Source organism: Phocoena sinus, chromosome 3 (assembly GCF_008692025.1).
Source record: "Phocoena sinus isolate mPhoSin1 chromosome 3, mPhoSin1.pri, whole genome shotgun sequence".
NCBI classification, from domain to species: Eukaryota; Metazoa; Chordata; class Mammalia; order Artiodactyla; family Phocoenidae; genus Phocoena; species Phocoena sinus.
Window position 1 is genome coordinate 13064260 of NC_045765.1, and position 27472 is coordinate 13091731.

Sequence of the window (27472 nt, forward strand, 5' to 3'; positions counted from 1 at the left end):
GGGGCGGGGCCACAGGTGGTGGCCGTTGCCCTGCCCAACCGCCTCCCAACGTCACCTTTGACCGGGAGGGAATAATGCGCCTGCGCGCGCATGCGTAAGAAACGAGGGGGCGTGGCCAGCGTGTGGCCCCGCCCAAGTTTGGCGTCTCAGCCCGCCCCATCTCCCAACCTCCTCAGTGTGGTGCCGACGCTGCGTGCGGCGCGGGTTACCCAGAGTGCTCCGCGCGGGGGCTGCTCACTGGAGTTTGGTTCTCGAAGCGGCGGCAGCAGCGGCGACGGCTCCGGCGGCTCCTCCTCCTCCTCTGGTGGCGGCGGCGCCCCGGGCCTGAGCCCCGGCCCCGGCTCCCCTCTCCGCCACCCCGCGCGCCCCCACTTCCCCCGGTGCCGGGGGGAACATGAGGCTCCGCTCCCGGAGGCCGGCGAGTGAGTGACCCCCGTCCGCCGCCTCAGCCCGCCCGCCCGCTGGCCCGGCCGCTCCCCCCCGCCTCGCCCAGGCAATGACAGCGGCTCCGCCGTCTCCGCAGCAGATCAGGGACCGGCTGCTGCAGGCCATCGACCCCCAGAGCAACGTAAGTGTTCACCGCACGGGCTGAGGTGGAGGCCGCGTGGGCCCGGGACCCTCCCCCTCCATAGTGCCCCTCCCCCGCAGGGCTCCGGGGGACCCCCCGGCCACCCACCTAACCCCGAGGGCCGCTGCCATCCCGGCCTCTCGCCCCCCAGGCCCGGGCCGGGGGCTGGTCGGGCAGCCCGGCGGCGCTCGGTACGTGAGGCCGAGGCTTTCGTGCGGCCTGGGCGGAGGGAGCAGATGGGAGCTGAGATCAGAGCTTTTTCTCCTCTCCCGCTCCAGCTCTACGACCCTTGCTGCTCCTGACGGAGCTCCCCCGCCTCGCCCTTCCCGGGGGACCCGCGACCCCCGGGAAGCCCTCCCGGCGGGGGGGAGGGGAGGGGGGAAGGCTGTGGAGCAACTGGTGTCCGGCGTATGACTCGGGGAGCCGGTGCCGGCGGTGTCTCGGTCTTCTGGGTAATCAGGGAAGTCCTCTTTCTCTTTCCTCCCGTCTGGAAGCACCTTCCTGGCTTCGGAGGGAACCCCCCTGGCCTGCTTTGCACCTAGCCGGGTGCCCAGGGCACTTGGAGAGTCCCTTTTGGTTCTGAGAGTGGACATGCCTTTGGCGGGTCTCTCTTGGGGTCCCTGCCGACGGAAGATGATCTTGTGGAGAGTGGGATTCTTTCTGTTACCTTTCTGGGCCTAAGTACTCATTACGTCTCAGACCAAGCCAGAGCCCTGCTTTTCGGTAGTGAATTAAAGGTGATTGTTTGCTCTCCCATTCCACCCAGAGCCCTCCGTCGGCTGTCTACGCCCTACCTGGGGTCCTAGCCTGTTGGTTTGTGACCTAGGCCATCAGGGTTAACCCCAGGGTGTCGCTTTCTCAGGTGCTCCTCCATGGAGGCTACTGTTTGTGGAGGGATCTCCCCTGCCCCCCTCCGTGTGTGTAGGGAAAGACTCACCGTGTTCTCATATTTTTTATGAGCGGTTTACGGCCATAGGGGTCATTTCCCCCTGTGGCAGGAGCAGTGGAGCAATGGGAAGATGTAGTAGCATCCAGGTATGAAGTGAGCCCCTGCATTTCCTGGGAGACCAAGAAGTGGCCATTGAAACCACTTTTTAATGTGCTGGGGATGGAAGAAATAAACCATCTTGGGCTTGGCTAGGTTACTTAGGTTTCTGTCACTATGGGGGCTTTTGCTTTTCGTTTACATGAGTTTGGCTGATTACTTTTAGCAGTAGGCTTTAGCCTAGCATTTTGGGAATAATTCATGTTGGATTGTACAATTCTGGCAGAAATAGTTATTTTTGTAAGACTCTGACTTCTGTATCATAAGTAATTCTGTCATTCCTGGTCTTCAGACCCCATTAAGATAGACTTGGTGGTAATTGTCTTTAAGAAATATCGTATACATTTTTGTTATGACTTTGGGGGTGGAGTAGGCACAAGCTATATAAAAACCTTGCAGAATTTTTGCAGAAACGGGTGCTGCAGCAATTCCCAAGACTGAAATATTAGAGGATAAAACAAGTGACTTGAAATATATAGCCTTGGTGACTTTTGCATCAGTCAGAGTGTAATTTCTTGAATTCCATGTGCTTGTTTGCCTTCCGGAGAGTCTGAAAGGTTGCTGAGATATTAGCACTGATTCTTAACGCCACCTAGGAAAGCTTTGGGATCAGGAGGCGCTTTAACGGGCAGTCACCATGTTGTAGATTAGGTGGGGCAGTGACCTCAGGGGTTCCAGTGTTGTGTAAGGCTCTAATCTAAAGGGTTCCTAAGAGTACAGGAGGAAGAGAGGCCAAGCCCACGGTTGTGTTACGTGTCATGGAATGCACATTTCACGTGGCTTATTTGGGTGGACTCTTGTGATAGGTTGTGTAGAGTCCTACTAATATAAGTGTGGTGGATGAAATTGGGAAATCGTCTCTGAATATGAGTGGGGAGAAAGTGCCACCTTTAAATGCTGCTGTTGTCAGTGACATCCCTGAGTATTGTTATAAGCCGTTTGACAGGCGTGTGGCTTGGAGCAAACCCCATATAGAAACTCAGAGCCGTGGAGGGATAGGTTGCTGGCAGAGATGGTGTGACCTTATTTCTGCAGTTTCTCTTGATTGACCTGGGCTCAGGTGAGAGCTAGGTGGCTCCAACCAGGCAGTGCCAGCACACAGCTGTTCTTCTCTTCTGCCTTGCCCAAGTAGGAACTCCACTTCTGTGTAGTTAGTTGACACATATTTAAGGTGCTCCTGGAAAATAAAAATGGGGACAGTGTTGAAGAGCCAACACTAAAATTAAACCTCTTCTGAGAGAAGCGACAGAGAATTGTGTCATGTAATGCTTACCTTTATGGGCATGCAAGTATGCTAACAAACTTAGCTTTTGCTTGAAAACCCAACGTCAGGCAGCTGACCTAATATCCACAGGTATCTGAAAACTTAGGGAAATAACAAAGTAACACTTTCTGACCATCTCCCTGACAAAGGAGTTCTTAAGAGGAAAGTTGTTTCTTTGCTCTATATTCTAGCCTCTGGAGTATTTGAATATCTATAGCATCAGGCTCTGAGTTAATTTCTCTCAACTCAGTAATAAAGTAAATTCTGTACATTCCTTTTCAAAAAGCAACTAACGGTTTTTCAGAACAGTCGAAGCCTTACTCTTCTTGTGTATGGCAGCCCAGAGTGTTGAAAATCTTTCTTAAGTGCACTCTGTGCCTTTGTTCCATCTTAATCTTGTTTTGTTATGGACAAAGTTGAGGACTGTCTTACTCCTGCCCAGAAATCAGAGTCAGTCCACCCAAGCATAATCTCATCAGCAAATGATTAGGTTCCCGTTTGTATCAGACACTCATTGTTTCCCCAGAGTTCGGGCTTTGTCTTCTCTGTCTAGAGCAGAAGCCTTAGGTGTACTTTCTAAGTGCTGGTTAAACTGACTGAACCCTAGACTCCTTCTTGGGCTGTCCAGCAGGAAACCTCAGGAACTACTTTTCTTCTTCACTGTTCTGCAGACTTCAGGTGCCAAGGGGAGGTGAACAAGGGGCCTCTGCAGAGAGAGACACGGGAAGGATAATTTTCCCACCTAGGAATTTGAAGGTTAAGATACCACTTAGCTTCACTGGACTGCCAGTTCCTCATCTGCAAAGTGGGATTGGGAACTGGTGTATTTGCCCCAAAAGCTCCTTCCAGATCCAGGTTCAGATTCTGGAAGGCGCAGCAGAGGCTAACATGAATTGTTGTTCTAGAAGTTTTTTCTTTTAATGCAAGGTACATTGTGTGAATTTTCTGAATAACAAACACTAACACACTTCTACACAGAGATGTATGCTTTACCTGACTTTGTGCAGCAGAGTCTCCTGCTTTCTCCCAACAGCCTATAAAGCGAGGTGGGGTGAGTAGCCAGTCTCCCCTTTCTGCAGGTGCAGAAGCAGACATCATGACAGTACTGTTTAGTGAGTGTCTCCCATGGCCAGGAGAGGGCAAGATGCCTTTGTTTCCTACTGACTTAATGTGAGGTGACTGCCCTAAAGTTAGGGAGGGACTTAGCCAAAGTCATTAAGCGATAGTGCTTCCAACTTTAAACGCCACCATACTGCTCTCAAACATGGAGAGGCAGCTTCAGAAGAGGCCAAGAAGGCAGCGTCCTTGAGCTGGTAAGAAAAGATGTGGGAGTCTCTTCTCTCCCACACAAGTTTATATGAGATTACAACTTGGGTTCGATTTACCTGTGATAGATCTTACAGGTTGATGACATTAGACAGCCTGTCCCGGAAACATCTTAAGGTTTCTGTCAGGGACACAGAATCCTGGGCCAGACCACACTGTGGTGTGGCAACTGCCAGCTGATGTGGAACTTTTCATGAGTCTTGTGTTCCAGCTTCCTTTTCTGCTTCAAGATTGCAGCACTTTTGATGTTAATTTAAAATGCCATTGATCCTGCAGAAAAGAGGAATCTTATAAGTTCTAAAATGGAAGACTATTAGTTCTGATTCTCATTAGTATATTAGAAGATATGAAATCTAAGCATGTGGACTCTTCCTGATCACACTGGTTGCCCACGTTCAGTAACCTTCCTGTCTTTGCTCCTTTACGTCGTGGCCAGGACGTGTGAGGACAGCAGTGTGGCATTTTATGACTTTGGGAAGTAGGTAGGTAACAGTGTTGGTTGTGAAGCAGGTGTAAGACCTTGTTGTGATTCACTCTCTCCCTCAGAAGAAGGTAGACTTTACATTCGGTCTTCATGGAGGTCCTCAGAGGCGGCTCTTGTCAGGGTATGCTGTCCTGGCTGGAGGTCACAGAGGCCTAGGAGGACAGTCCAAGATCAGCTTATGGGGAAGGGGTTTTTGTCCTGATACAGATATAAACAGGCACCATGGTCACCCGGGCTCATGATGCAGCTTCGTGTGGCAGGACATGCCCTCGGGGGTGCCAAGCGTGGAGCTAGGTGAAGGAGGAGAGCTGTATTTACTTTGCCTCAGTTTTGGTGTCCATGTGAGTGTCTTCTCAGATGGAGTTCTGGTTCATCCAGAACTGATTTAACCCAGCCCAACCTCTAGGTGACTGCCTCAGGGCGTCTCCTGCCCCCCCACCACCACTGTAAACCGCCTTCTGGAAGCTGGGGGCTCTGTCTCTCAGTAGAAGTTGTGCTTTTCCTTTTTATTCCTGGTGGTGGCTCTGGCCTGAGTCCGCCTGGTCCCTGTGGGGCCCACTAGCTGGTTGTCAGATTGGGTGACTGAGTTTGTGGCTCAGTGGCCGGCTGCGTAGGCAGCGCATTTTCAGTCCAGCCTTGTGAGTGCCCACTCAGAGCCCCTTCTCAAACTGCTCCTTTTCACTCTCCAGGCACATGAGTAGCGCTGAACAAGTATTGACACACGGGTTCCATGAACTGGAGAGCATTTCCTGAATAAGGAGGGCCTACCAATATTCCTCATGCTGTGTTTAAAAGTACTCTCTGAATGAATTCCAGGTCTTGGGAGGCAGTACGCTTACATTTCTTTCTTTCTTTTTTTTTTTTTTTGTGGTACGCGGGCCTCTCACTGTTGTGGCCTCTCCCGTTGCGGAGCACAGGCTCCGGACGCGCAGGCTCAGCGGCCATGGCTCACGGGCCTAGCTGCTCCGCGGCATGTGGGATCTTCCCGGACCGGGGCACGAACCCGTGTCCCCTGCATCATCAGGCGGGCTCTCAACCACTGCGCCTACAGGGAAGCCCTACACTTACATTTCAATCACCAAGTGATGCACACTGTTTATGGAGAAATATGGTAAAACTGGAAAAGGTGGCTCAGCAGTTGAATAAACATTTCTAGCAAGCATTTATGGTGCTGGATATGGAGAGTGCAGACCTGGGGGTGCCCAGCTGCAACCCTCCAGGGACCTGGAGCAGGCATAGAGCGTGCACATGGATAGTCTGGGGTGCGGCAGCCTTACAGGGCTACAGCTCTTAGATCCAAGTGGAACAGTTCATGTGTCTTATTCGAAGATAGTTCAGAATTCTTAAGAGCATGAAATGGCTTTCTAGAATCATCATTTTTTTCCATCATTTCAGTTTTCAGAAGGAAAAGGAAGTCAGTTCTTGGTTTGTCTCTGACCTGAGGGGAATGGAGAGTTTGGAGGAGTTGGTAGCAAATCCTTGAACAGTTTGCCCTCTCAGCAATGGGATGGGAAGGGGGCAGGTGTCAGGCTCTGTGAAGGGCCTGGGGCTCGTTTCCAGTACTGGAGTTAGGTAGGCTCTGTGTGGCTTCCGGAGGCAAACCTAGGACTCGGAAGGCAGGAGTTCCTGGGAGGTAGGTGCTGTTGCACTCAGGGGAGCTCTTGATTATCGTCAGAGCTGGCTCAAGAGTCCAGGGCCACCATGCCAGGTGGGCGTGCAGACAGGACTGGGCCCTCTATCTGGGCCCTCAGATTCTTGATCTGTGAGTTCCTGGAGGTTCTGTGATTGTATATGGAGGCTGCTAAAAAGAAGAGTCGTGTCAGGTGATGTGCCACTTCCAGGCAGGTGGGGTTAAAAGCCTTCCAGTGCTCCTGGGACTGCAACAGAGTTTCCTGGATTCATCCATTGGAGGCTGTAAAATGAAGAGCTGCTGTTTACTGAGCACTTACTATATGCCAGGTATTGTGTAGAGTGCTTTGCATCCTTGGTGGTTCTCTGAACCACTCTTGCAAGTGGATGCTCCATCTTCATCTTAGGGGAGAGCAGAGGTTAAGTGATCTGTCCAGTGTCACAGAGGTGGATATGGGAAAGCTCTGGGCCCAAACCCAGTGCTGGTTGGCTCAGAAGCCGATGGGCTTAACAACAGTGTCCCACCTCCTACATAAGCAGTGCCCAGCATGAAAGTTGAACTCCAGTGCGTCTTCTGAGGTTAACCTTAAATATGAAGTGTTTTTAAACGTTAAGTTTTGCATTTCTATTTCCTTCCCATATCCTACCACCTTCCCCCCCTTAAAATCTTCTAGCCTAGTGGGTCCTAACCTTTTTGGGTGTTAGGGTCCATTTTTATGATCAGAAACATTCAGGAACTTCCACATAATGGCAGGTGTACTTTGAGTAGCTGTTTTTTTTGTTTTTGTTTTTGGAGAAAACTCAAGGACAGAAGCTACTCCTAATCCAGTAATGTTTTGAAATGAAGTTATAGCTTGTTGTCAGAACAGCATCTACTTAAACCTGGAAGCCGACTTTACTTGTATGTGTGTGACACCTAGGATCGAACCCTTCGTTCTACCTCTGGTTGGGGCCTCCTGTTGTCCCTACTGCTCTCCCTTTTCCAGAAACCTTTCCTGCTTTAATCAAAGACAGTCTCCTTCTGGCACTGTACATAACTTAAAAATCCTACGTTCTTGCTGAGTATAGGTCTTGTTGAACACGTTTTCTATGGGATTGCAAGCTCCTTGCTGGCAGAGCATGAGTATCCAGAACTTCTTCAGCAGGTATCCCCAGGTATCCAGAACTTCTTCAGCAAGTGGGTGCTCAGATGCTTGTTGATCTTCCGTGAAAAGGGCTGGTCTTCAGAATTGGCTGTCAGCGCTTACTGAGCAGGTATGAGGTGCCAGCACTTTTCACCTTTAATCTGTACAGCAACCCTGGGAGGCAGGTACCAGTGCAGAAACTGAGGCTCAGTGGACACACAGCTAGAAGGGATGATACTAGGGTTGGAACCTACCCACCCAGTCCTTAGCCACCTGCTGCTGCCTCCCATGTCACTCGAGAGAGGGCAGTGGATACAAGGCAGACATTCCACTCTCCTGCCTGGATTTGGATCCTTATGCTGGATTCATCTGTACAACGTTTTTATGCTTGTCCCAGAGGAAAGTTGTACCTGAAATACTTTCTGCTTTCTCTTGAACTGGCTGAGGATAAGGTGTGAAGTGTTTTTTCCTTTTTGTTTCTTGGCTGGCATTTTTCACCCCTGACAGAGAAGGTGGCTCTTGATCTTAGATTCCCTGGCTGTCTGTGATCCCTGGAGACACTGTTCAAATGCTACCTTGGGATCCTGTGTCCTTTTTTGGTCATGTGACAAATCAAACCCTTCCTGGACACCCCCCTCTCCCGAGTTTCATTCGTCAAGGGCCAAAAAATGGGTGATGCTTTCTCCAGGCCACACCCTGTGGTGGGTCAGCCTCATGGCTGCTGTGGAGACTCTAGTCACTCGTCCACTGTGTGCACAAAGTGATTTTGTAGGTGGCTGGCCTTGGCTCTGTGATGGGGGTTCTGTGGTGCAAACGTCAGCAGTCAGGTGAGTTACTGACGGAGAACTCAGCTGCACATGACTGTGGCTCACACCGAGAGGCCATTGCTGGCCTGGCAGCCCTCCTCCAGGTGCCGGTGGCCCTGCTGTCCTGCTTGTACCTTCAGCTCCTTCCCTTACCCACAGTCCGGTCAGATTTGGCTCCGCATGGCGCCTGGCCCCCCAAGCTGGCTGCAGCTCTGCTTGCACACACCTGGGGGCTGGTTCTCCTTGTCCCCTTGATGCCTTACTTGGATATTCCCGCCTCCCCTATTCCACCTTAGCTCTCTTGACCCCTCTTTCCATCAGGTCCCTGGCCTAGCTTGGGTTGGATCATGGGGTGGTGGCCACGTCCGCTTTCCCCTGGGTGATCCCCAAGATAGCTACCTGTGTCCTCCTTCTTGAAGCCAGTTCTCCTGAAAGCCACTTCCAGTGAACACTTCGCATCTTTTTTTTACCCCTTGGTGCACCTTGCATCTGTGCCAGGCAAATAGTTGGCAAGCTAGCTTTTTAGAGCTGCGAGGGTGGGGGGTGAGTGACACTGACGTGTAGGTATATAAACTAGGAAGAGTTTACCCTTTCTGCTCATTGTTTCACATTGTTTCCTTCAAGTGTTCAGTTAGATAGTTGCAGGCAGAGCACCTTTACTAATTCTTTTAACCCCTTTTCTCCAGAGGGAGGGTGGCACTGCACTCATGACAGGAGCTTAAACGCAGAGGGGCTCATTGGCTTGTGTTACTTAAAGGCCCAGAAATGGGTCTCTTCTCAGGTGACGACCTGGCTTTACTCCCTCTCTCTGTTTTGCTTTTTGTTGTGTTGCCTTTGCATAGTGGGTGTCTTCTCCCCAGCCCCTGCAGCTTTGGGATTCACCCTCACTGACCATTCATTATCCAGGGGCAGAAAGAGAAGTCACCTCTTACCCAGAAGGCCCAGCAGACATTTCCTGGTGCCTTCTCTGGACTTTGATTGAAATAGCAGGCTGTGTTCGTTGGTTCACCCCTGAATCTTGGCATGGTGTTAGTTCCACCCAGACTGACCCAGAGTAGAGGGGGTGCCCCCAAGAAACATTAGGTCCTGTTAATGGGAGAATGAGATGGGGAGTGGGCTGGTGGTGATCCCTGAGTGAGTGCTGGTTTGGTCACCTCTTTGATATGATAGTACCTTCAAATAGGTGGGCACCTTCAAATAGGTGGGTGTCATGCTAGGCCTGGGAGACTTGGGTCCAGATGACAGAATGGATGTAACTGAAATATGAGGTCTGGCGTAAGCAACGGGATTGTTTGGATGGCGTCAGATCACAGCCAGGGTTCTAAGTACCCACTCCTGGTTGAACTGCAGACTCTGATTTGCCTGTAGTCTCACTTGGGTACCTTGTCTTAGTGCAGGTGCTAGGTTGCAGCTTCTGACCCTATCCTGGGCTAAGGAGCCCTTTAGGAGTCCAGGAGAGCCTCACCATAGCACTGCTGATTCTCCTGTCCCCATCACCTTTCCTGATGCTGCAGTAACTGCCTGGATGAGCCTGGGTAGAAGGAGACCGTGCCTGTGACCCAGGCAGGAGCCGAGTTCTCCAGACTTCTGTTCTCTCGGGCTCAGAGGTATGGCTGATTACTCGGAGGTCTGGTCCGAGCTGATTGTCTTGCCCATTTCCTCTTGTCTGTACCCCCCATCCCGTCGTCGTCATTGTTGTCCTCCCCCCCACCCCCCCGCTTACCAGAAACTGGTACCTGCATTTCTTTCCCTTAGGTTAACTGAAATGCATTGGGTCAGGTGATCTTTCGTGTCCCTCCATTTTTCCCTTCCAATCTGAGGGGCTGTAGGCAAGCACCCGAAATTGGTGATGTCTGCTCCCGCTTTGCTGGATGCTGGCAGCCTGGCAGTGGCAGATGTGGGCCACATGTTACATTTCAGGCGTGTCTGGGGGCGAGGAGGTTTGTGAATGGTTATTTCACTTTCACTTCTATTTTAAAGGAGCTTCTTATTCTTAAGCATTTAAAGTTCTCCCTTTGAAGGTTGGTCAACAGGCCAAAGCTTCCACTGAGTGCAGGAGCCTCACTTCTCACCAAAGGGCAAAAGTATCACCCTCCCAGGTGTTGTGAGCTCATCCTGCATTCGCTTGTAACCTTTCTCCTCTCACCACTGAGTCAAAGTACTGCTTGGGATTGAAATTGGAGTGGGAGAACTGAGAGGGAAACTGTTCTTTTTTTTTGTCCTCAGCATTGTGTGTGTCTGTGTGTCTTGTGGACAGACTTCTTCCACATGGCGGGAAATGTAGCAGCTCTGGGATTTGAACTCTTGAAAGCTAGGACGTAATCAAAAATGGATTCACTGCCTTGCTTCCAGTTTGAAAACTCCTAGAGAATCACTCCAGCTTGGCTTGGGGGTGGGGTGAAGGGGGCTTTGTAAGAAAATGGCAGTACCCTCAAGAAGTCAGGGAGGAGCTTGCAGAAGAAGCAGGGTCTGTTGTGCAGACAGAAGCAGTAGGTGTCCCTAGACTGCTGTAGCCCTCCCATGTGGCAGGACAAAAACAGTGAGGTCTGGGGCGGGTAGGTGGGGACTGTCAGGGTTTCTGGTGAACCTGCTTATCAGCCCCACTCAGAGTTAGGGGAGCAGGAATCTGCGTGTTGCCCTGGGGATGATGCTCCTGTGTCAGTACAGTGGGCATGGTTTTCTGTACTGTTGGTGGTGGGCTCCCTCGAGTTGGGGAAATAGGAAGTGGCGTCATCTGCTTTGTAAGATGAGCCAGCAACCTTGGGCATGAGGATGCCCTTATGCTTGTCATTCCAGGCTGTCTCCCTGGGTCATCATGCTGTGCTCAGTGGCCTGCCTCAGGGTCAGTGCTGAATGCATCTCCTTGGGAACGAAGCAAGCCTGAGGCCTAACACTGAGCGGTTCCCATTGTCCCCTGGCTCCCTGTACCTTACTGCATTGGCCTTTCCGCTCTCTTCAAACCTCATGCCCACGGTGCCTCCTTCCCCTTGAGTATTTTGGCTTTGCTTTGGGGACCCCTGTCTGGCCTTTAAGACTTTCCCCAGGTATTCTCACCATGGCTTCCAGCAGTGCATGGCCCCTTGCAGTCCAGCTGCCTGCTGCCCTCGGCATGCTGTGCTTTTGGTTGGTGGTGCCACAATCCACTGCTTAGCTGGCCACCTCCCTTGGTTGCCCCATTCCTACAAGCAGGATCACTAGGGAGATGTAGCTGCTTCCCAGCCAGCCTCCTGTGTCCTGGTCTTGCCTCTGTGCCGGCCCCAGAGTGAGTGTCCAAAAACAGACTGGGATGTTTCACCCCCTCTGTTGGGGCCGTGTGACTGACTGGGTAACATGTGAGCTCTGTAGGTGACATAGTGAAGAAGACAGTCTTTCTCTGGGTGGAAAACTTGGGCTTTAGAGTTGAGCAGAACTGAGTTGGAATCTTGACTGCTGTTCACCATGTAGCTTTGGAAGAGGTTAGGTTTGTAGCCTTAATTTTCTCAGGAGGATGTACATAAACTGCTTAGCAAAGCTGTTGAGAGTAGGATGTGGTCCCTGGCCTGAAGCATCTTGGATGTTGATGTGTGCATGGTAGCAAACAAACTTGGTGGTGGGCAGCTCACCCAGCTCCCATCCCCTACTTCCTCCTTCCTCCCTCTGGTCCATGCCCATGGGATGCTTAGTGATTGGGGTCTAGCCAATCATGGGGCTGCATCTTCCTGGCCAATGATTGGTTCAGGGATGGACCTGTGGCCATCTGAAAGTTTTAGTGCTCTGCTGGGATAGTTGGAGGAGACTTGAATGGGGAAGGATGTGAGCAGGTTGCTGCTAGGGTCTGCTGCCTAGGGACAGCCTGCTCAGGAGTGAGACTGGCCCAGAGGGATGGGGAGGAATAAGTTGCCTAGGCCCAGCTGGCCCTAGGTGAGTCAGTGGCTTCTTTTCTTGATGAAGCCCATTTGAACTGGCTTTTCTGTCACTTGCAACCAGGAGAGTCAGCTGAGCACATTATGCCCTATAACCTCTGGCTCAGGCATCCTCTCTCCTCCCCTGCTGCAGCCGCACTCAGCTGCTCATCAGCTCCTGACCCACTGTTACACCCCCACCTGGGTGGCCTGCCCTCCCTCTATTCTCCCTCCTTCCTTCCCTTCCTACCTGCCTCTCTGGGCTCCAGGTCCAGCATGCCTTTCCCAACAAGCCCAGTACCAGCTGTCGCAGGAGCACTGTCTTCTGACTGTTCTGGCATCCTGGTCTGATCTTGCCCACGTTTAACTTGTCTGACATGCCTGTGTCCACCCCACCCCATTCTTTTGCTGATGCATAGTTCATTCTGTTAGGGCCAATGACCAGTTTATTGTGGATCCATCTCTGATTTCAAGCTGTGGGTAAGCGCAAGCAGTGCCTAACCTGGGAGGACCAAGCTGGGTTTGGGGTAAGAAAGAGTTCAAGTTTGGTGGGGACTGGGCAGGGCAGCTGCTTGGCTTACTAGTATTGGGGTTGGGATGGCTGGTTCCCTGGAGGATGCCCCCCTCCTGTGATGACTGCTTGGCCCTCTCCAGACCTCAGCTCTTTGGAGTCCTCCTGTGGTGCGTCAGTTCCCTTGGAGCCATAGTGGCATGGTCAGCACTCAGGCATTGAGCCTGTCCTGTGTGCGTCACTCAGTTTTAGGGAGTCGAGATTCTAGGGGCTGGAGACAGGACTCAGGAAGCGGGGGAGGTGGGTAGCTACAGGTTTTGCAGCACTTGCCTAGCCCCCCTCTCTGGTGTGATGAATCCCTCAGGCCCAGCACCCCCAGGAGTGCACATGCCTCCTCCCTCCTTCGGGCCAGGCCTGGACTCCCCCTAAAAGAAGGTTCTGAACCCTGAACCCCAGCTGTTCTGTGAGAGCAGCAGCTCCAGGTCCTACTTGGTTGCTTCCACCTGAGTGGCCTCGGGGTGAATCACTTAGTGTCTCCGGGCCTCAGTGTCTTTATCTGTGATATGTGGCTCTTGGTGCCATCACCTAGTGGCGTCATCCTAAGGGGCTGAGCATGTTAGGTGCCTGGTGCAGTGTCTGGCTTGGCTTAGTCACCTAGGTGAGGGAGCTGATACTGTTTCTCTGTTAAAGATGAGGAAAAGAGTGAGGGGGGTTGTCCTTACCTGAGGCCTTGCAGCTGGAAGGAGCAGAGAGTGGATTTTAATCCTATTAGTGGGTAATAGACCTGCAGGTGGAGTTCAGCATGGAGGGACTGGATCTCATTCAATCTAATGAGCAACCCTACTTAACAAATCAAGTGTTCAGTGTCTTTTGGCATCATCTTTATAAGGGTTATCTCTTTGTAAGGACTTTATCTTTGGACCATAACAGAAGCAGGAGGACAGGAGCAACTCATCATATGCTCATTCTGTGCCAGGTATTATACCATTTAATAGATGAGTCTAAGGTTTAGCCAGGGTAAGTAGCTGGCCACCGCACAGCTGACCTCAGCCTTTACTTTTCTTAGGAGGCAACACTCTGCCCAATGCAGGGAGGAGAGGGGACTGCGAAAATCCCTGCTGAGCTCTTTCCTTCCTGGCTGAGCACTGCTGCTGATGGAGATGGTCTCTGTCTGCACTGTTCTGTGTGGTAGCCACAGCCACATGTGGCTAGTGAGCACCTAATGCGTGGGTGGTACACCAAGGAATTCACTTTAAAATTTCTATTTAATTTTAATGCCTACCTGAATTGGACAGCGTGCTTCCAGGGCCTCATCGCTTGTGCTTTGGGTAAGAGCTGGGGCCTGTGCTGTGTTTTTCCACATGGGGAGTTGGGTAGCATGGGGGTACAGAGTACGGCCCCTGTCCCCTCCCAGCGACCCTCAAGTCTTGACCCCTCCCCTGTCACACAGCCTGGTTTCTCTGATATCTCTGGGCCCCCTGAGCCATGTCAGCTCCATTCACGAGGTCTTGTCTCATGGAGAAGAAAGGCTTCTTCTCATTTCTTTTTTTTTTAATTTTTATTTTTTTGCGGTACGTGGGCCTCTCACTGCTGCGGCCTCTCCCACTGTGGAGCACAGGCTCTGGACGCGCAGGCTCAGCGGCCATGGCCCACAGGCCCAGCCGCCCCGCGGCACGCGGGATCCTCCCGGACCAGGGCACGAACCCGTGTCCCCTGCATCGGCAGGCGGACTCTCAACCACTGCGCCACCAGGGAAGCCCTTCTTCTCATTTCTTAAGTACGGTTGGTGAATGCAAAATCCTCTGGGCCTCCCCCCAAATGAAAAAGACAAACGGACGGCCAGAAAGAAAGGGAGGGAGGGAGAGAGGGAGGGAGGAAGGAAGGAAGGAAGGAAAGAAGGGAGGAAGGGAGGGAGGAAGAAAAGTATTTCATATGCAAGGGGTTTGGAGTTCAAATCTATATAGCTCTGTTTCTGAGATGTTTGTCCTTGGACAAATCACATCAAATATTGCTGACAATCTGTCAGACTTGCTGTCCTCTATAAAGCGAAGACAAGCCCTACCCTACTGAAGGGTTAAATAATGCCTGAAGGGAAGTTGCTGGGTTCATCGTAGACACTGAACACATATAAGTCCCCTCCCTGCTTTTCTTGGGGGTTGGGGGTGGAGGCAGTTACTCCCCTGGATGAGTTTGTAGATATTTAACTGTGGTTTTCACAGATGGTATTTTTTGCCAAAGATAGTCTTCCTTTTAGTGTGAGCAATTACCAGACAACATTGCATAATTTTGCACATTTCTGAAAGCTCCCTAGGGGGAAGCAGGAAGAAATTGGTTGTAGAACAAAATCCCACAGCTGTAGAAGGAAAGGCACACTTCGGAAGAGGTGCTTGGGTTGGAACTCGCAACCAGGTTTACAGCCTGCCTGAACTTCTCCGAATCCCTCTGTATTGTGGTTGCAGACTGGGGAGGGGAGGGATCAAAATACAGATTTGTGTGTGTGCGCGAAATCGCCTTTAGGAAGCAGTGTTCTTTTGGTATGGAAAACTTACTCAGAACTAACAATCACAAGCTCCCAGAGACGTCACCAGACAGAGAAATGTTGATATGATTAATAATCAGAAAATATACCTCATATTCAAATATGTGGGGGGAAAATGTTGTTGGCAGGTAATCAAGACGGCGTTAAACTGTCCTGTTGCTATTTTATATCTCCTAGAGCATCTGCCACTCTACCCACCTCATCCCACAGCACCTTGCTCCAGGACCTAGGAGTAACTTCATACTTCACCCTTTTGGAAAATATTTACGTGGCAGGAGGCATAGCCATGGCCACGTCCTTTGATCAGGTCATTTTACTCTTGGAAATTTATTTACAGATACATGGTCATTTTTAATAACAATGTTAATGAATATATTTATGTAATAATAATTTTTAATATCATTAATTAAATGGCGTGGGAGAGGCTTAGGAAACATGGTGTATCCTCAGAGTCAAATGGCGTAGAGCTGTGAAGAATGATCCTGCAGGCTCTGAAGAAAAATGGACAAGCCTTGCCATGATGAAGAAAAGGAGCATTTTTTGTCAGCCTTGCACAACTAGAAAAGGCACAAAAACTAGAACTTGGGGTAAAATGGGAAGCATTTGTATTGGGGCAATAGGAACGGTTTTTGTTTTTCCTGTGCTCCATTGTTTTTTCAATTAAACGTTAAAAAATGAAAATAAAAGTAGATTGATTTAGCCTGAAGAGCACTTGAACTATTGAGAGCAGTCAGATGTGGAGTGGATCGTGGGGCCACTGTGTACTGCAGCCAGTGGAGAGGAGAGGATTATTTCCTCTCTCATGCCTTTCTGGGAGATTCAGAGCAGGGGTGTGCAACTCTTTACCCCAGTCAAGTCCCCCAGTCGTATTTTTCATGCTCTCAGAGCACTGGGGTCCAGCCTCCCAGGACAGAGAGGATGTGCAGGACTCTTTTTAAAAATTTATTTATTTATTTTATTCTAATTAATTAATGGCTGCGTTGGGTCTTTCTTGCTGCACGCGGCTTTCTCTAGTTGCAGCAAGCAGGGGCTACTCTTCGTTGTGGTGCTCGGGCTTCTCATCGCGGTGGCTTCTCCTGTTGCGGAGCACAGTCTCTAGGTGCGTGGGCTTCAGTAGTTATGGCACGTGGGCTCAGTAGTTGTGGCTCGCCTGTCTAGGGCACAGGCTCAGTAGTTGGGGCACACAAGCTTAGTTGCTCCACGTCATGTGAGATCTTCCCAGACCAGGGCTCGAACCCGTGTTCCCTGCATTGGCAGGCAGATTCTTAACCACTGCGCCACCAGGGAAGTCCTGTGCAGGACTCTTGAGTTTTTATTGCAGTCAGTGCGGCCATAACTGTGGCCCTGTTAAAGCCCCAGCATCATCCGTGCTCCCTGCTTTTCTCCACCTTAGTATGTCCAGTCTATCTGTAAGTCCTGGTGGCTCTACTACCAAAATGTATATTCTCCCTTCATCATCTTTTCTCCATCTCTTGTCCAAGCCTGGCCATCGCCCTCTTGGAACACTTCCCTCTTGCCCCTTCCAAACCAATATCAGATCACATCATTCACTTAAGATCCCATGTGATTAGAATAGACATCCCCTCTCCTTATTGTCATGATCTACAGGTGCTATGTGACTTGGACCCTTCTTTCCTTTCTCATCTCAGTTTATACTTCCGTCTCCCTCATTCATGACTGTGCACATCTGCTCCCCAGATCTGTGACCTCCGATTCCTTCAGGCTTCTGTAAAGAGCCCCATCCCCTCCCTGCTGTCACACTGCCTGCCTCCAGACTACGTGTGTTCATGGCACACATAGGAAATAGGGTATCCAGGCAGGGCACTGGGAAACTAGAAGTGGGAGTGGGGGGAGGAGCAGTACATTTCTTCAGTATAGTTATGAGAAAAGTAAAGTGTTAGGGAATGTATTAAATATTGAACTTCTGTTGACTTTCCAGGTAACATTATTGATTTTCATAAAAGGGAGCACTGTGTCCATGAACATAACTTTTTTATGTTAGGTGGGCTTTTTTGTTTGTTTTTGCTTGATGTTGATAATCACCATGGAGAAATTCAGTTTGCATGCAGAGATGATAAAACCTAGAACCATTTTTTTAGTAAACCGTAATTTATAAGAGTTGGTATCTAAAGAATCCAGGTTCTTTCCTCTTTTCACTTATATGTAATGTTGAATTACAGTAATGCAAATGGATTTTAGTTTCATTCAAACTTTATTTCAAGCACTTTGAAGTAATGAAGAACTCTAATTTACTCTAGTGGTGTGCCCATAAATGTTCGACAGCTGGCTCTCCAGGAAAAAAAAAGTATGCCTGTACACACATAATTTATAAATTATACTGATAGAGAAAGGATAGGTAGCAGACAATTTACAAATAATAATGAAACACAACACTTCATTGTCAATTTGATGTAGTCAGTTGATTCTCACAGACTGCTTTCCTTGTTTTTTGCTGAACTTTTGTATCTATAATCAGCATATGAGTGTAGTCCTGACATGAATGTTGACTGATAATTTTTATGTTAATGAGTCAAGTAATGTCTTAGCGAATCAGAAAAGAGTTCTCAAATACTGGAAGAATATTTCCTCATCGTTTGTGCTATTCCTAATGTAACAGCTACAGGCATGACACACTTTTAAGTTTAATCTGCATAATCAACATTTTCTTAAGTCTAAACCCCAGGGGTTGGTGAACTATTTCTGTAAAGTGCCAGATAGTAAATATTTTCAGCTTTATAGACCATACAGTCTCTGTCACAACTCTGCCTTTATGCATAGCACAGAAGCAGCCATAGACAATTTGTAAACGAATGTGGCTGTATTCCAATAAAACTTTATATTCACATAGTTGATTTTATGTTATGTGAATTCCACCTCAATAAAAAATACATAAAATGAAATTTTAAAACTCTTTACAAAAACAGGCATTGAGCTGGATACAGCCCAGGACTCTACAGAGGCCACCAACTCAACAATAAATCAAGCCCTGATTTGTAGTGTTTGCCAATTTCCATGGTATAAATACTTCCACTATGTTTGATTTCAAGCTACTAACGTGTGTCACCAAATGTGGAGTTGGGAAGAGTTGCCTCAGTAGTACACCATTTTCACCATGAAGATATAGTAGTAATGAATAAACTCAGAAACCTAGATAAAATAGTACATGTGAGAAAATAAGTAGGAAGTGATGAGTTTTGAGTATTTCATCACCTTTGTTTTCAGTATAAGTTATTGTATACAGTTTCTGTCATTGCATTTTCTTTAAGTTAAAAAATCTGTTATACTTTTTTAAAAAATTGAAGTATAGTTAATTTACAATGTATTAGTTTCAAGTGTACAGCAAAGTGGTTCAGTTATATATATATATATATATATATATATGTATATATATATATCCGTTTTCAGATTCTTTTCCATTATAGGTTATTACAAGATACCGAGTATAGTTCCCTGTGCTATACAGTAGGTCCTTGTTGTTTACCTATTTTATGTATAGTAGTGTGTTTATATTAATCCCAAACTCCTAATTTATCCCTCCTCCCCTTTCCCCTTTGGTGACCATAAGTTTGTTTTCTATGTCTGTGAGTCTGTTTTGTAAATAAGTTCATTTGCATCATTTTTTTTTAGATTCCACATGTAAGTGATATCATATGATATTTAAATTTCTCAGCCGTTTCTCACTGAATCACTTTGCTGTATACCTAAAACTAACACATTGTAAATCAACTATACATCAATTAAAAAATACATATATCTCCAAATGAAGATGCCCTTGAGAAGTAAAAGAGAGTGCTAAAAGTAAATTACATTAAACAATTTTTGACCACAAATGGTTTATTAAAAAGCAATAAAAATTCCATTTAAAAACTATTTTTAATAAAATTCTAAAACTTTGTTTAAAAGATGAAAAATCCAGGACACACACTAAAATGGATAGGATGCCGAGTTAACTAGGACAGAGGTCACCCCAGACCTCAGGAATATGGCAGTAGAAGTAAGGCAGAGGTAGTGTCCATCCTTGCTGCTCAGAGGAACATCTCAAGTGATATTTATTTCAACCAGAATCTTCGTCAAATGAAATATAAGTCATTCCTGCTCCTTGGGTACTATGTCTGCTTATGCATGTTGGTGCCTTTGTTTTTTCAGGAACTAAACATAAAGCTTACAAGCACCAACTCTGGAGCCAGACTGCCTGGACCTGATCCTGGCTCCATGCCTTATTATCTGTGCGGCCTTGGGCAAGTTACCTAACATCTTGGAGTGTCACTGCCCTTATACAGAAAACGGGGGAAGTAATAATACCCATCTCCTGAGGTTGTTTTGAAGATTAAATGAGTTAATACACTTCACACGTCTAGAACAGCACCTGGCACCCATGTGCCATTAAAACTGCTTGTGCAGTTTTAATGCTATTAGTGTCTACCATGTACCTGACACTGAGGTATAAATAGAGGTGATCTGTGAGCTGGGTAGAGCTCAAGGATTTGTGTCGTTTCTTAGTACAGTATTTTTAAAACTGGAATTAGCTACAGAAATACAAATGGAGGTTTTCTATAAAAACCCAGTTATGTGACTTTTCTAGAAAATTTAGAATGCTGCCAGGCAGGAGATAACTAGCTGCCCACAGCAGCCTTCAGGTGGTCAGTCCCAGCCTTACCATTGCATTTTTAACAATGGCTGCGTTTAACATCTGGCTCCCAAGATTCCTGAAAGCTTCACCACAGGCTCTCATGGGCTGGTGTGAGCTGGCGCCAGCACACTCTTGGGCAGAGTCCCTACCCCTGTCCTGCTTGGATCTGGGCTGTAGGCCACAGGCTCCTTGTCCAAGATGGCATCAGTGCCTTTGCAGCTGGCTGCTGGGATGGTTCTCTTGGCTCGAGTGTCATGGAGGCCATGCTTGGAGCCCATTATGGGTACACGATGAGCCAGCTGTTCTGAAGGTGGGGTGGGGCCAGAAGTCTGCTCCAGACCCTTTGCTGCCCCAGGTTCTCTCTGGGGCTCCAAGCTGAGGCGACCACCCCTCCTGGCCCAGGCTCTGGAGGAAGCCTTCCTCTAGCATGTCACATTGGTTATTTTCTTCATAGCTTTCAGTACAGTCACCTTGTCCTGTTTGCTTGTCTGTCGCCTGCCTTCCCCACCCTGAATGTAAGTCCCTCCAGCTCCCTCTGCTCCCTGAGTTCCTCCTCAGCACATATACATTTTTATTTTCCTGGTAAATACATAACTGGTGAATGAACTCTGGTGTCTTGTCTTTGTTGGCTGCGGCAGTTTCACTGTGCAGTCTGAATGATTTTGGCTCCTGCATCCAAGGTTTACCTGATGTTGGAGACAGCCATTCCCTCTCAGTGTGTGCAGGGTGCCCTTCTCCTTGGAAACGGCAGCTCTGTCTTCTGGCTGTGTTCTCCTTGCAGATCTCAGAGTCACTCTTGGTAACCTCACCACTGGGCTGTAAAAATTGCTCTAGGTTTCAGCAAGGCTAATGCCATATTTGCTCCTATCCACACCCCCTAACCCCAACCCTGTGCCATTGTGTCCCTGCAGGGCTGTTAGAGCCCTCCCCAGGTAGAGTGACAGTCGCGTTAATCCTTGCCTGTCTTCCCAACAGCCTCTGAGTTAGAGCCAGCAGGCAGGGGGCCCAGTTCTCTCCCATTTCTGTGCAAGGAAGCGGTCAGCAGTTGTGAGCAGAATGGTCTCAGTGCCGGTCCTGGAGGGTTGTGTGTCCTGGGTTCTCTCTCCCTTCCCTGCTGGTGGAGTCAAGGGATAGATGACAAGGGCAGGATAACAGCTCCGACATTTGAGGGCAGTTTGCCAGACAGGTGGGCCCGCCTCTCGGGGACCCTGTGTAGGGTACATCAGATTCAGCCCTGCTTTCTTCCTCCCCTTCGTGATGGGGTCATTGCATAGTGTAAGGTGGGAGTGAAAAATAGCTGAGGCAGAACCAGTTGCCATAAAAGTATTTGGACCCTTAAGCAGAGTTTAACACCTGAGAATTTATTTCTGAGGGAAAAATGAGAGAAGGAAGTCGTACGTGTGAAGATGATCATTGCAAGATTGGTTGCAGTAGGGGAACCCGGAAGGAAATGGGATGCCCAGCAGTTGGAGAAGGTCAAGGAAATGATGCATTAATGGGACGTTTGTCTGTTAAACAAGATCATTATGAAGATTATGTAACAACAGGAAGAAGTGTTCAACGAAAAAAAAAACAGTTATCTGTGATGCAATTTCAACTACATAATTGTTGCAGGCTCTGGACAAGAGCAGGAAGGTCAGCCAGAGAAACGTGACCATGGCTTAGGCTGGTGGGGGCTCGGGGGGCTTGAGGGGCTCAGGGGAGACAGTCCTGCTGAGCTTGGCCTCTGGGGCCAGACCTGAGCCATGGTGTTGTCATCTGCCTCCTGGGGCTGTTGTGGTTCAAGAGTGACAAAGGTAGTGGCCTAGAAGATACTCTCAGAGAAAAGGAAGACCAAAGTGGGCGGAGGAGAACTCGAGATATTTAGGGTGAAGAACTTGGGCACCATGAAGCCTCAGGTCCCCATCCGTGAGCCCGGTCAGCACTGTGTTAGGTCAGACATGGTCAGTCTGCATAAAAAGTTTACGGGACCGGATGTGGGCACACTCAGACAAAGTGCCCATCACAAGTTGGCCAGGAGGTGGGCTTAGGTCCACCATTTCGGGGTTGAAATCAGGGTCCAAAGAAGACATGCCTGACTGGGCTAGTGTGAATGTGTTTATTTGGAGGTGAGAGAAAAGGGGGCTTGCCTGCTCCGAGGGTCCTGCCCCACCTCTGAGGGTGGGGAGGGATGGAGTCAGCCAGTGGTACCTAGACACCCTCAGTGCCTTTGAGATGCAGAAGTGCCGCCAGGTGGGTCCAGAGGTGGCACCTGGGCCCCAGATGCAGATGTGGAGCTGCCTGGGGGTGGGACTGCTCAGGCAGCGGAGAAGTGGAGTGAGAGAAGGAAAGGGTCTCGGGTTGTGCCTTGAAGAGCTCCAAGAGGAAGAAGGTGAGCATGTGGAGGGATGTCAGGATTTGCTCAGGGTCCGAGAGATGAGACGAGGCAGGGCTGACAGGTCCTTGGCTTTGGTGAAAAGTTGCCTGGGCAGAGCAGTTTTGGTGCAGTGACAGGTAGGGGTGAGGTAGAGCTCCTTTTTAATTTCCTTTTTAATGTTAATGTAGGTTTTAGTAAAAACTTGTGCTCTGTTTCCTCACCTAGTTGCCATGGTCAGTCGTATTTGGTATCCACCTGTATGGTGATTATGAAAAGGGGCAAAAACAGACCTTTAAAAAAGTTTAAAAAAATAGGTTTAAAATAGTGAAAAAGTAATGTTAGAAAATGATACACCAAAGGAAATACAGTAAAAATGGAAATCCTCTGTGTTCCCAGTGCTCCTCAGTATTCTCTGCCTGGTATGTTTAAAGCAAGGGAAAGCTGCTATGGTGCTTCTCCTGGAACCCAGCTGGGGTCCCACCTTGCCTTGGACTTTTGATGACCGGGACCTCGTGTCTCGCTGCAGGGCTGTCCTGTGACATTTAGCCATGGGGCAGGCTCTTGTCCTCAGGATCCATTTTGCCACCCCTTGCCCTGTGGGATGCAGGTGGTTTGGGGTGAGGTAGGCAGTGCCGATGGGGGTCCACGCCAGCCCAGCGGGGGCTGCTGTTGGGTGTCATGCTTCCCCAGGGTCCCCAGCAAGGAAGGTTGGGAGGAAGCGGCTGGTTTGGCTTTTGGTAGCAAGTGACCTCGGGAGCCGTGGTGGTCCTCCATCACCTTCTACCAGCAAACTTCCACTCATCCGCCATGCCAAGCAGTGCTGCTGCTTGTGGATCATGCTGTCACTGAATTACCATGGTGGATTGTGATGTTTGGTTCCCCCCATTGCTTTAATGTTGCCTCCACAAAAATCTCACCTGGCTTTCCTTGTTCCTGCTTTATGTAACCCATCAGAATCATTTCAGGGTGGCCAGGAAGGTAATTTGGAGAAAGTATTTGTGGTTGTGGTGACGTCTAGGACCACTGTGTTGAAAATGGGAGACTCTCTCCAAAGCCATTGGGCCCTGCTGAGCAAACGTGTTTGCTTGGAGCAGTATCAGAGCCTGTGCCACCCTGGTCACAGCCTTCTCCTGCCCTAGCCTCAGCTTTCCCTCTGCCGGCCACCCAGCCATGGTACCCTTGGCCTTGTCTTCCATGGGGGTTGTGTGAGGAGCACTGAGAGTCACCTCCCTGTTCCCATGAGCCTTGTGGGGTGGCCAGTACAAATAACAGCTGGAAACTGGATAAGGCCTGTTTGCTTTCGAGATACTTACTTGGTGACTGCACATCCTGACTTGCTGCAGAGGGAGACCCTTGAGATGTTTATAATATTGGAGTAAACATGGTGCCCAGCAACCAAGGACAGTAAGATGGGGCTTCATTTATCTATCCGTCCTTCATTCATCCATTCACTCACACTTGAGAGTAGTAAGGGTCTAGCTCAGCTGTCTTGAGGGAAGTCAGGATTTCAGACACTTTCAGTCACAGAAGCTTAATACATTGCAGAAAACCGTGAAGAGTGAGGGGGGAAAAGAAGCTGTCAGATGCTTTGAGGCTGTTTTCATGTCAGGAGGATGGAGACAGGTTATCGCCCACACCAACTGTTTGAGGGGAGAACAGACTGCTGTTTGCCTAAGACTTTCTGCAGATGTTTGTGGCCACTGGCCTTTCCCATGTGAGCATGGGAAGTTGGCTCCCTCTCCTGGGTTCCCAGTTGAAGTATGACAAAACCCCACAGGCAGGCTGAGGAGGGCACATGTCCTGAAGTTCAGTCCTCGGCGGCTAGTGAGCCTTTCATTTCACAACCTATAAGACACTGTCACCCAGCTCCAGCCATAGTGCGTTTTCTGAAGGAAAGCCAGGAGTCACCTTTTCCAAGCCCACAGTTAGGATGTGCAGTCTGTTGATGCACAGGTGTTGCAGGGGCAAGCAGAATGTCCAGGAAAAAAATATATATATGGATTGATGCCTGCTGCTTTTAGGAGTGCGTTATACACACGTGCCTTTGTCATACAGTCCTTATGATACCCCTGGGAGGCCCAGGCATGACAGACTTCTTCATTTCATCTTCATAAGGGGGGAAGGAACTTTCTGTCTGACCTACCTCCCCAGGGAGGGCTGAGCCCAGGAGGGGCATCTGATGCCTAACCTCCAACAAAGAAGTGTTCCTTCTCTTTGCCTCCCACCCCTCCTCCTTTTTCTAGGACCTGTCGCATCTGTCATCTGCCTCCATAGTTGCTTTACAACTCTGAGGTATAATTGACATACAATAAACTGTGCACACTTAAAGTGTACAATTAGATATATTTTGATCTGTAAATACACCTGAGAAGCCATCATCACAGTCATGGTAATAGATATTTCCAAAAGTTTTTTCTTGTCCCATTGTAATCTTCCCTTCAGCCCACCCCCATCCCCAGGCAACTGCTGATTTACTGTCACTGTAGGTTAATTTGCCTTTTCTAGAACTTTGTGAAATCATGCAGTATGTACTTTTTTGGCAGGGTGGTGTCTGGGCTCTTCTTTCATTAATATTTATTTTGAGATTCATGCATGTTGTATATATATGAATAGTTCATTCTTTTCTGTTGCTAACATTTAATTTTATGGATATACTACAATTTGTTTATCCATTCTTGTGTTGATGGACTTTTGGGTTGCTTAATAATCTGTCAAAATGTCTTGCAAGGCGATTATACCATGTTATACTCCAACCCCACCAGCAGTGTATGAGAGTTTCAGTTGTCCCACATTTTGATGAGCACTCCATGTGGTCAGTCTTTTTTAATTTTAGCTATTTTAATAGGTATGTAGTGGTATCTCATGGTGTTTTAAATTTGAATTTCCCTGATGGCTAATAGTGCTGAGCATCTCTTCAATTATTTGTTTGCCATGCATAGCTCTTCTTTGGTGATAGATTTGAAAATCTGTTCAAATCATTTCCCCATTTTTTTCCCCCTTGGGTTCTTTGCCTAATTATTGAATTGAAAGAGATTTTTATATATTCTAGAGACAAGTCCTTTCTTAGATATATGATTCATGTATATTTTCTCCCAGTGGTGGCTTGCCTTTTCATTTTCATAAGTGTCATCTTTTGAAGAGCAAAGATTTTCAATTTTGATGAAATCCAGTTTGTTTTCTCTATAGTTTGTACTTTTTGTTTCATATTACTATAAAGTCTTTGCCTTTTAAACCCAAGGTCACTAAGATTTTCCTCCTGTGTTTTCTTCTGTACATTATGTAGTTTTAACTCTTATATTTAGGTTCATGATCCATTTTGTGTTAATTTTTGTATGTCTTGTGAGATAGAGGTCAAGGATTTGATGTTTTGTTTCAGTGTTGTTTTTTGCCTATGGCTATCCAGTTATTCCAGCACTATTTGTTGAAAGATTATTCGTTCACTTCTGAATTGCCTTACCACTATTGTTAAGAATCAGTTGCCCGTGTGTGTGTGGACCTGTTAAATGGACTCTACTCTGTTCCATTGATCTGTTTGTTTGTTTTTGCTCCAATACCACACTGTCTTGACTATATAATGTCTTAAAAATCAGATAATATGGGCTTCTGATTTTCTTTTTTTCTAAGTTTGTTAGCTATTCTAGGACCTTTGCGTTTCCATATACATTTTAGAATCAACTTGTCAATCTCTCCCAAAGACCCTGCTGGAATTCCGATTGGGATTGCATTGAATCTATAGATCAGTTTGGGGGAGAACTGACATCCTAACAATATTGACTCTTCCATGCTATTAACTTCGTATATCTTTCCATTAATTGAGGCCTCTCGTAGTGTCTCTCAGCCATGTTTGGTACTTTTCAGTGTTGAGGTCTTACATCTTTTGTCAAATTTATCTGTAAGTTCTTCATAGTTTGTTTTTTTTTAACATCTTTATTGGAGTATAATTGCTTTACAATGGTGTGTTAGTTTCTGCTGTATAGCAAAGTGAATCAGCCATACATATACATATATCCCCATATCTCCTCCCTCTTGAGCCTCCCTCCCATCCTCCCTGTTCCACCCCTCTACGTAGACACAAAGCACTGAGCTGGTCTCCCTGTGCTATGCAGCTACTTCCCACTAGCTATCTATTTTCTTCATAGTTTTAATTGCTATTGTAAATGGAATTGGTTTTTAAATTTTCAGTTTCTGAATGTTTGTTGCTTGCATATAGAAATACAGTGGAATTTTATATTGAACTTATATCCTGCCACCTTGCTAAACTCACTTATTCTTATTTTGTAGATTCTATAAGATTTTCCATATAGACTGTTCTGTTATTTGTGAATAAAGACAGTTTTACTTCCCCCTCTCCAAACTGGATGGTTTTTCTTCCTCCTTCCCTCCCTCCCTCCCTTTCTTTATCTCTTTTCCTTGCCTTATTGCACTAGCTGGAATCTCCTGATGAGACTGAATAGAAGTGGTGAGCACATGTCCTTGTTTTGTACCTGTTCCTGGGGGAAAACATTCAGCCCTTCACCATCAAATATGATGTTAGCCGTGGGTATTATCAAGCTGAGGAAGTTCTCTTCCACTCCTAGCCAACTGAGAGTTTTCATCAGGAATGGATGTTTAATTTTGTCAAATGTTTTTTCTACATCTGTTGAAATGATCATAAGGCTTTTCATTTTTGGCCTCTTAATATGGCAGATTAAGTTGAGTTTTGAATGTTATCTGCCTCCCCCACTTTAATATCTAGTCTTTCTTTGCTATCTTCATTCCTGGTGTAGGCATGCAGAATTTTCCTTATCCAAATTGTTCCACTGTTCTCCCTTGAGCCAGCTGTTTCTGCCCTTGTCACCAATACGACTTGCTGATGGCCTGTTGTGTGGAGGCAGGTATGGGCTAACTGCACAGGATTAGCAGGTTAGGTTAGTAATGAAACTGTGGCCAGGTATGTAATGGGCACCCTGGCTTCCTCATTGTGGAAGTGGCATAACACCTACTTTGGAAGTCTGTGGTCTCAGGAGAGAACCACTGTGTGGTAGGAGACAGAGGCCCGCCTGCCCACCTACCCAGGATGCTGGCTAGTGATGCCCAGGCAGTGGTTGCTGCCTGCCTGCCTGCCTCTCTCCAGTAACTTTAGAGCTTGCTCCTTCCTGGGGACTCTGACCTGCTCGGTGCTCCTTCCATGGAACCTAAAGAGCACCCTTGTTTTCCCCAGACTGGCCTCTGCCCAGGATAGGAGCGTGTGGACACCTTTCTCTGTGAGCTGTGAAGCGTTGCACACACTGGGTATCTCAGGTAGCCTGGGCTCCTGGTGCGGTAGTTCT

The 27472-nt window shown here is 48.1% G+C and overlaps 1 protein-coding gene across 1 annotated transcript in view; it reads left to right on the forward strand.

The window, feature by feature from the left end:
- Positions 1-216: 216 nt before the first annotated feature.
- The window catches only part of MED26 (mediator complex subunit 26), a 39325-nt gene continuing 12069 nt past the window's right edge, over positions 217-27472 (forward strand). The window contains exon 1 of the mRNA XM_032625905.1: positions 217-568. Coding sequence (XP_032481796.1) covers positions 497-568 — 72 coding nt within the window. The 5' untranslated portion in view covers positions 217-496. The remainder of the gene's footprint in view (positions 569-27472) is intronic.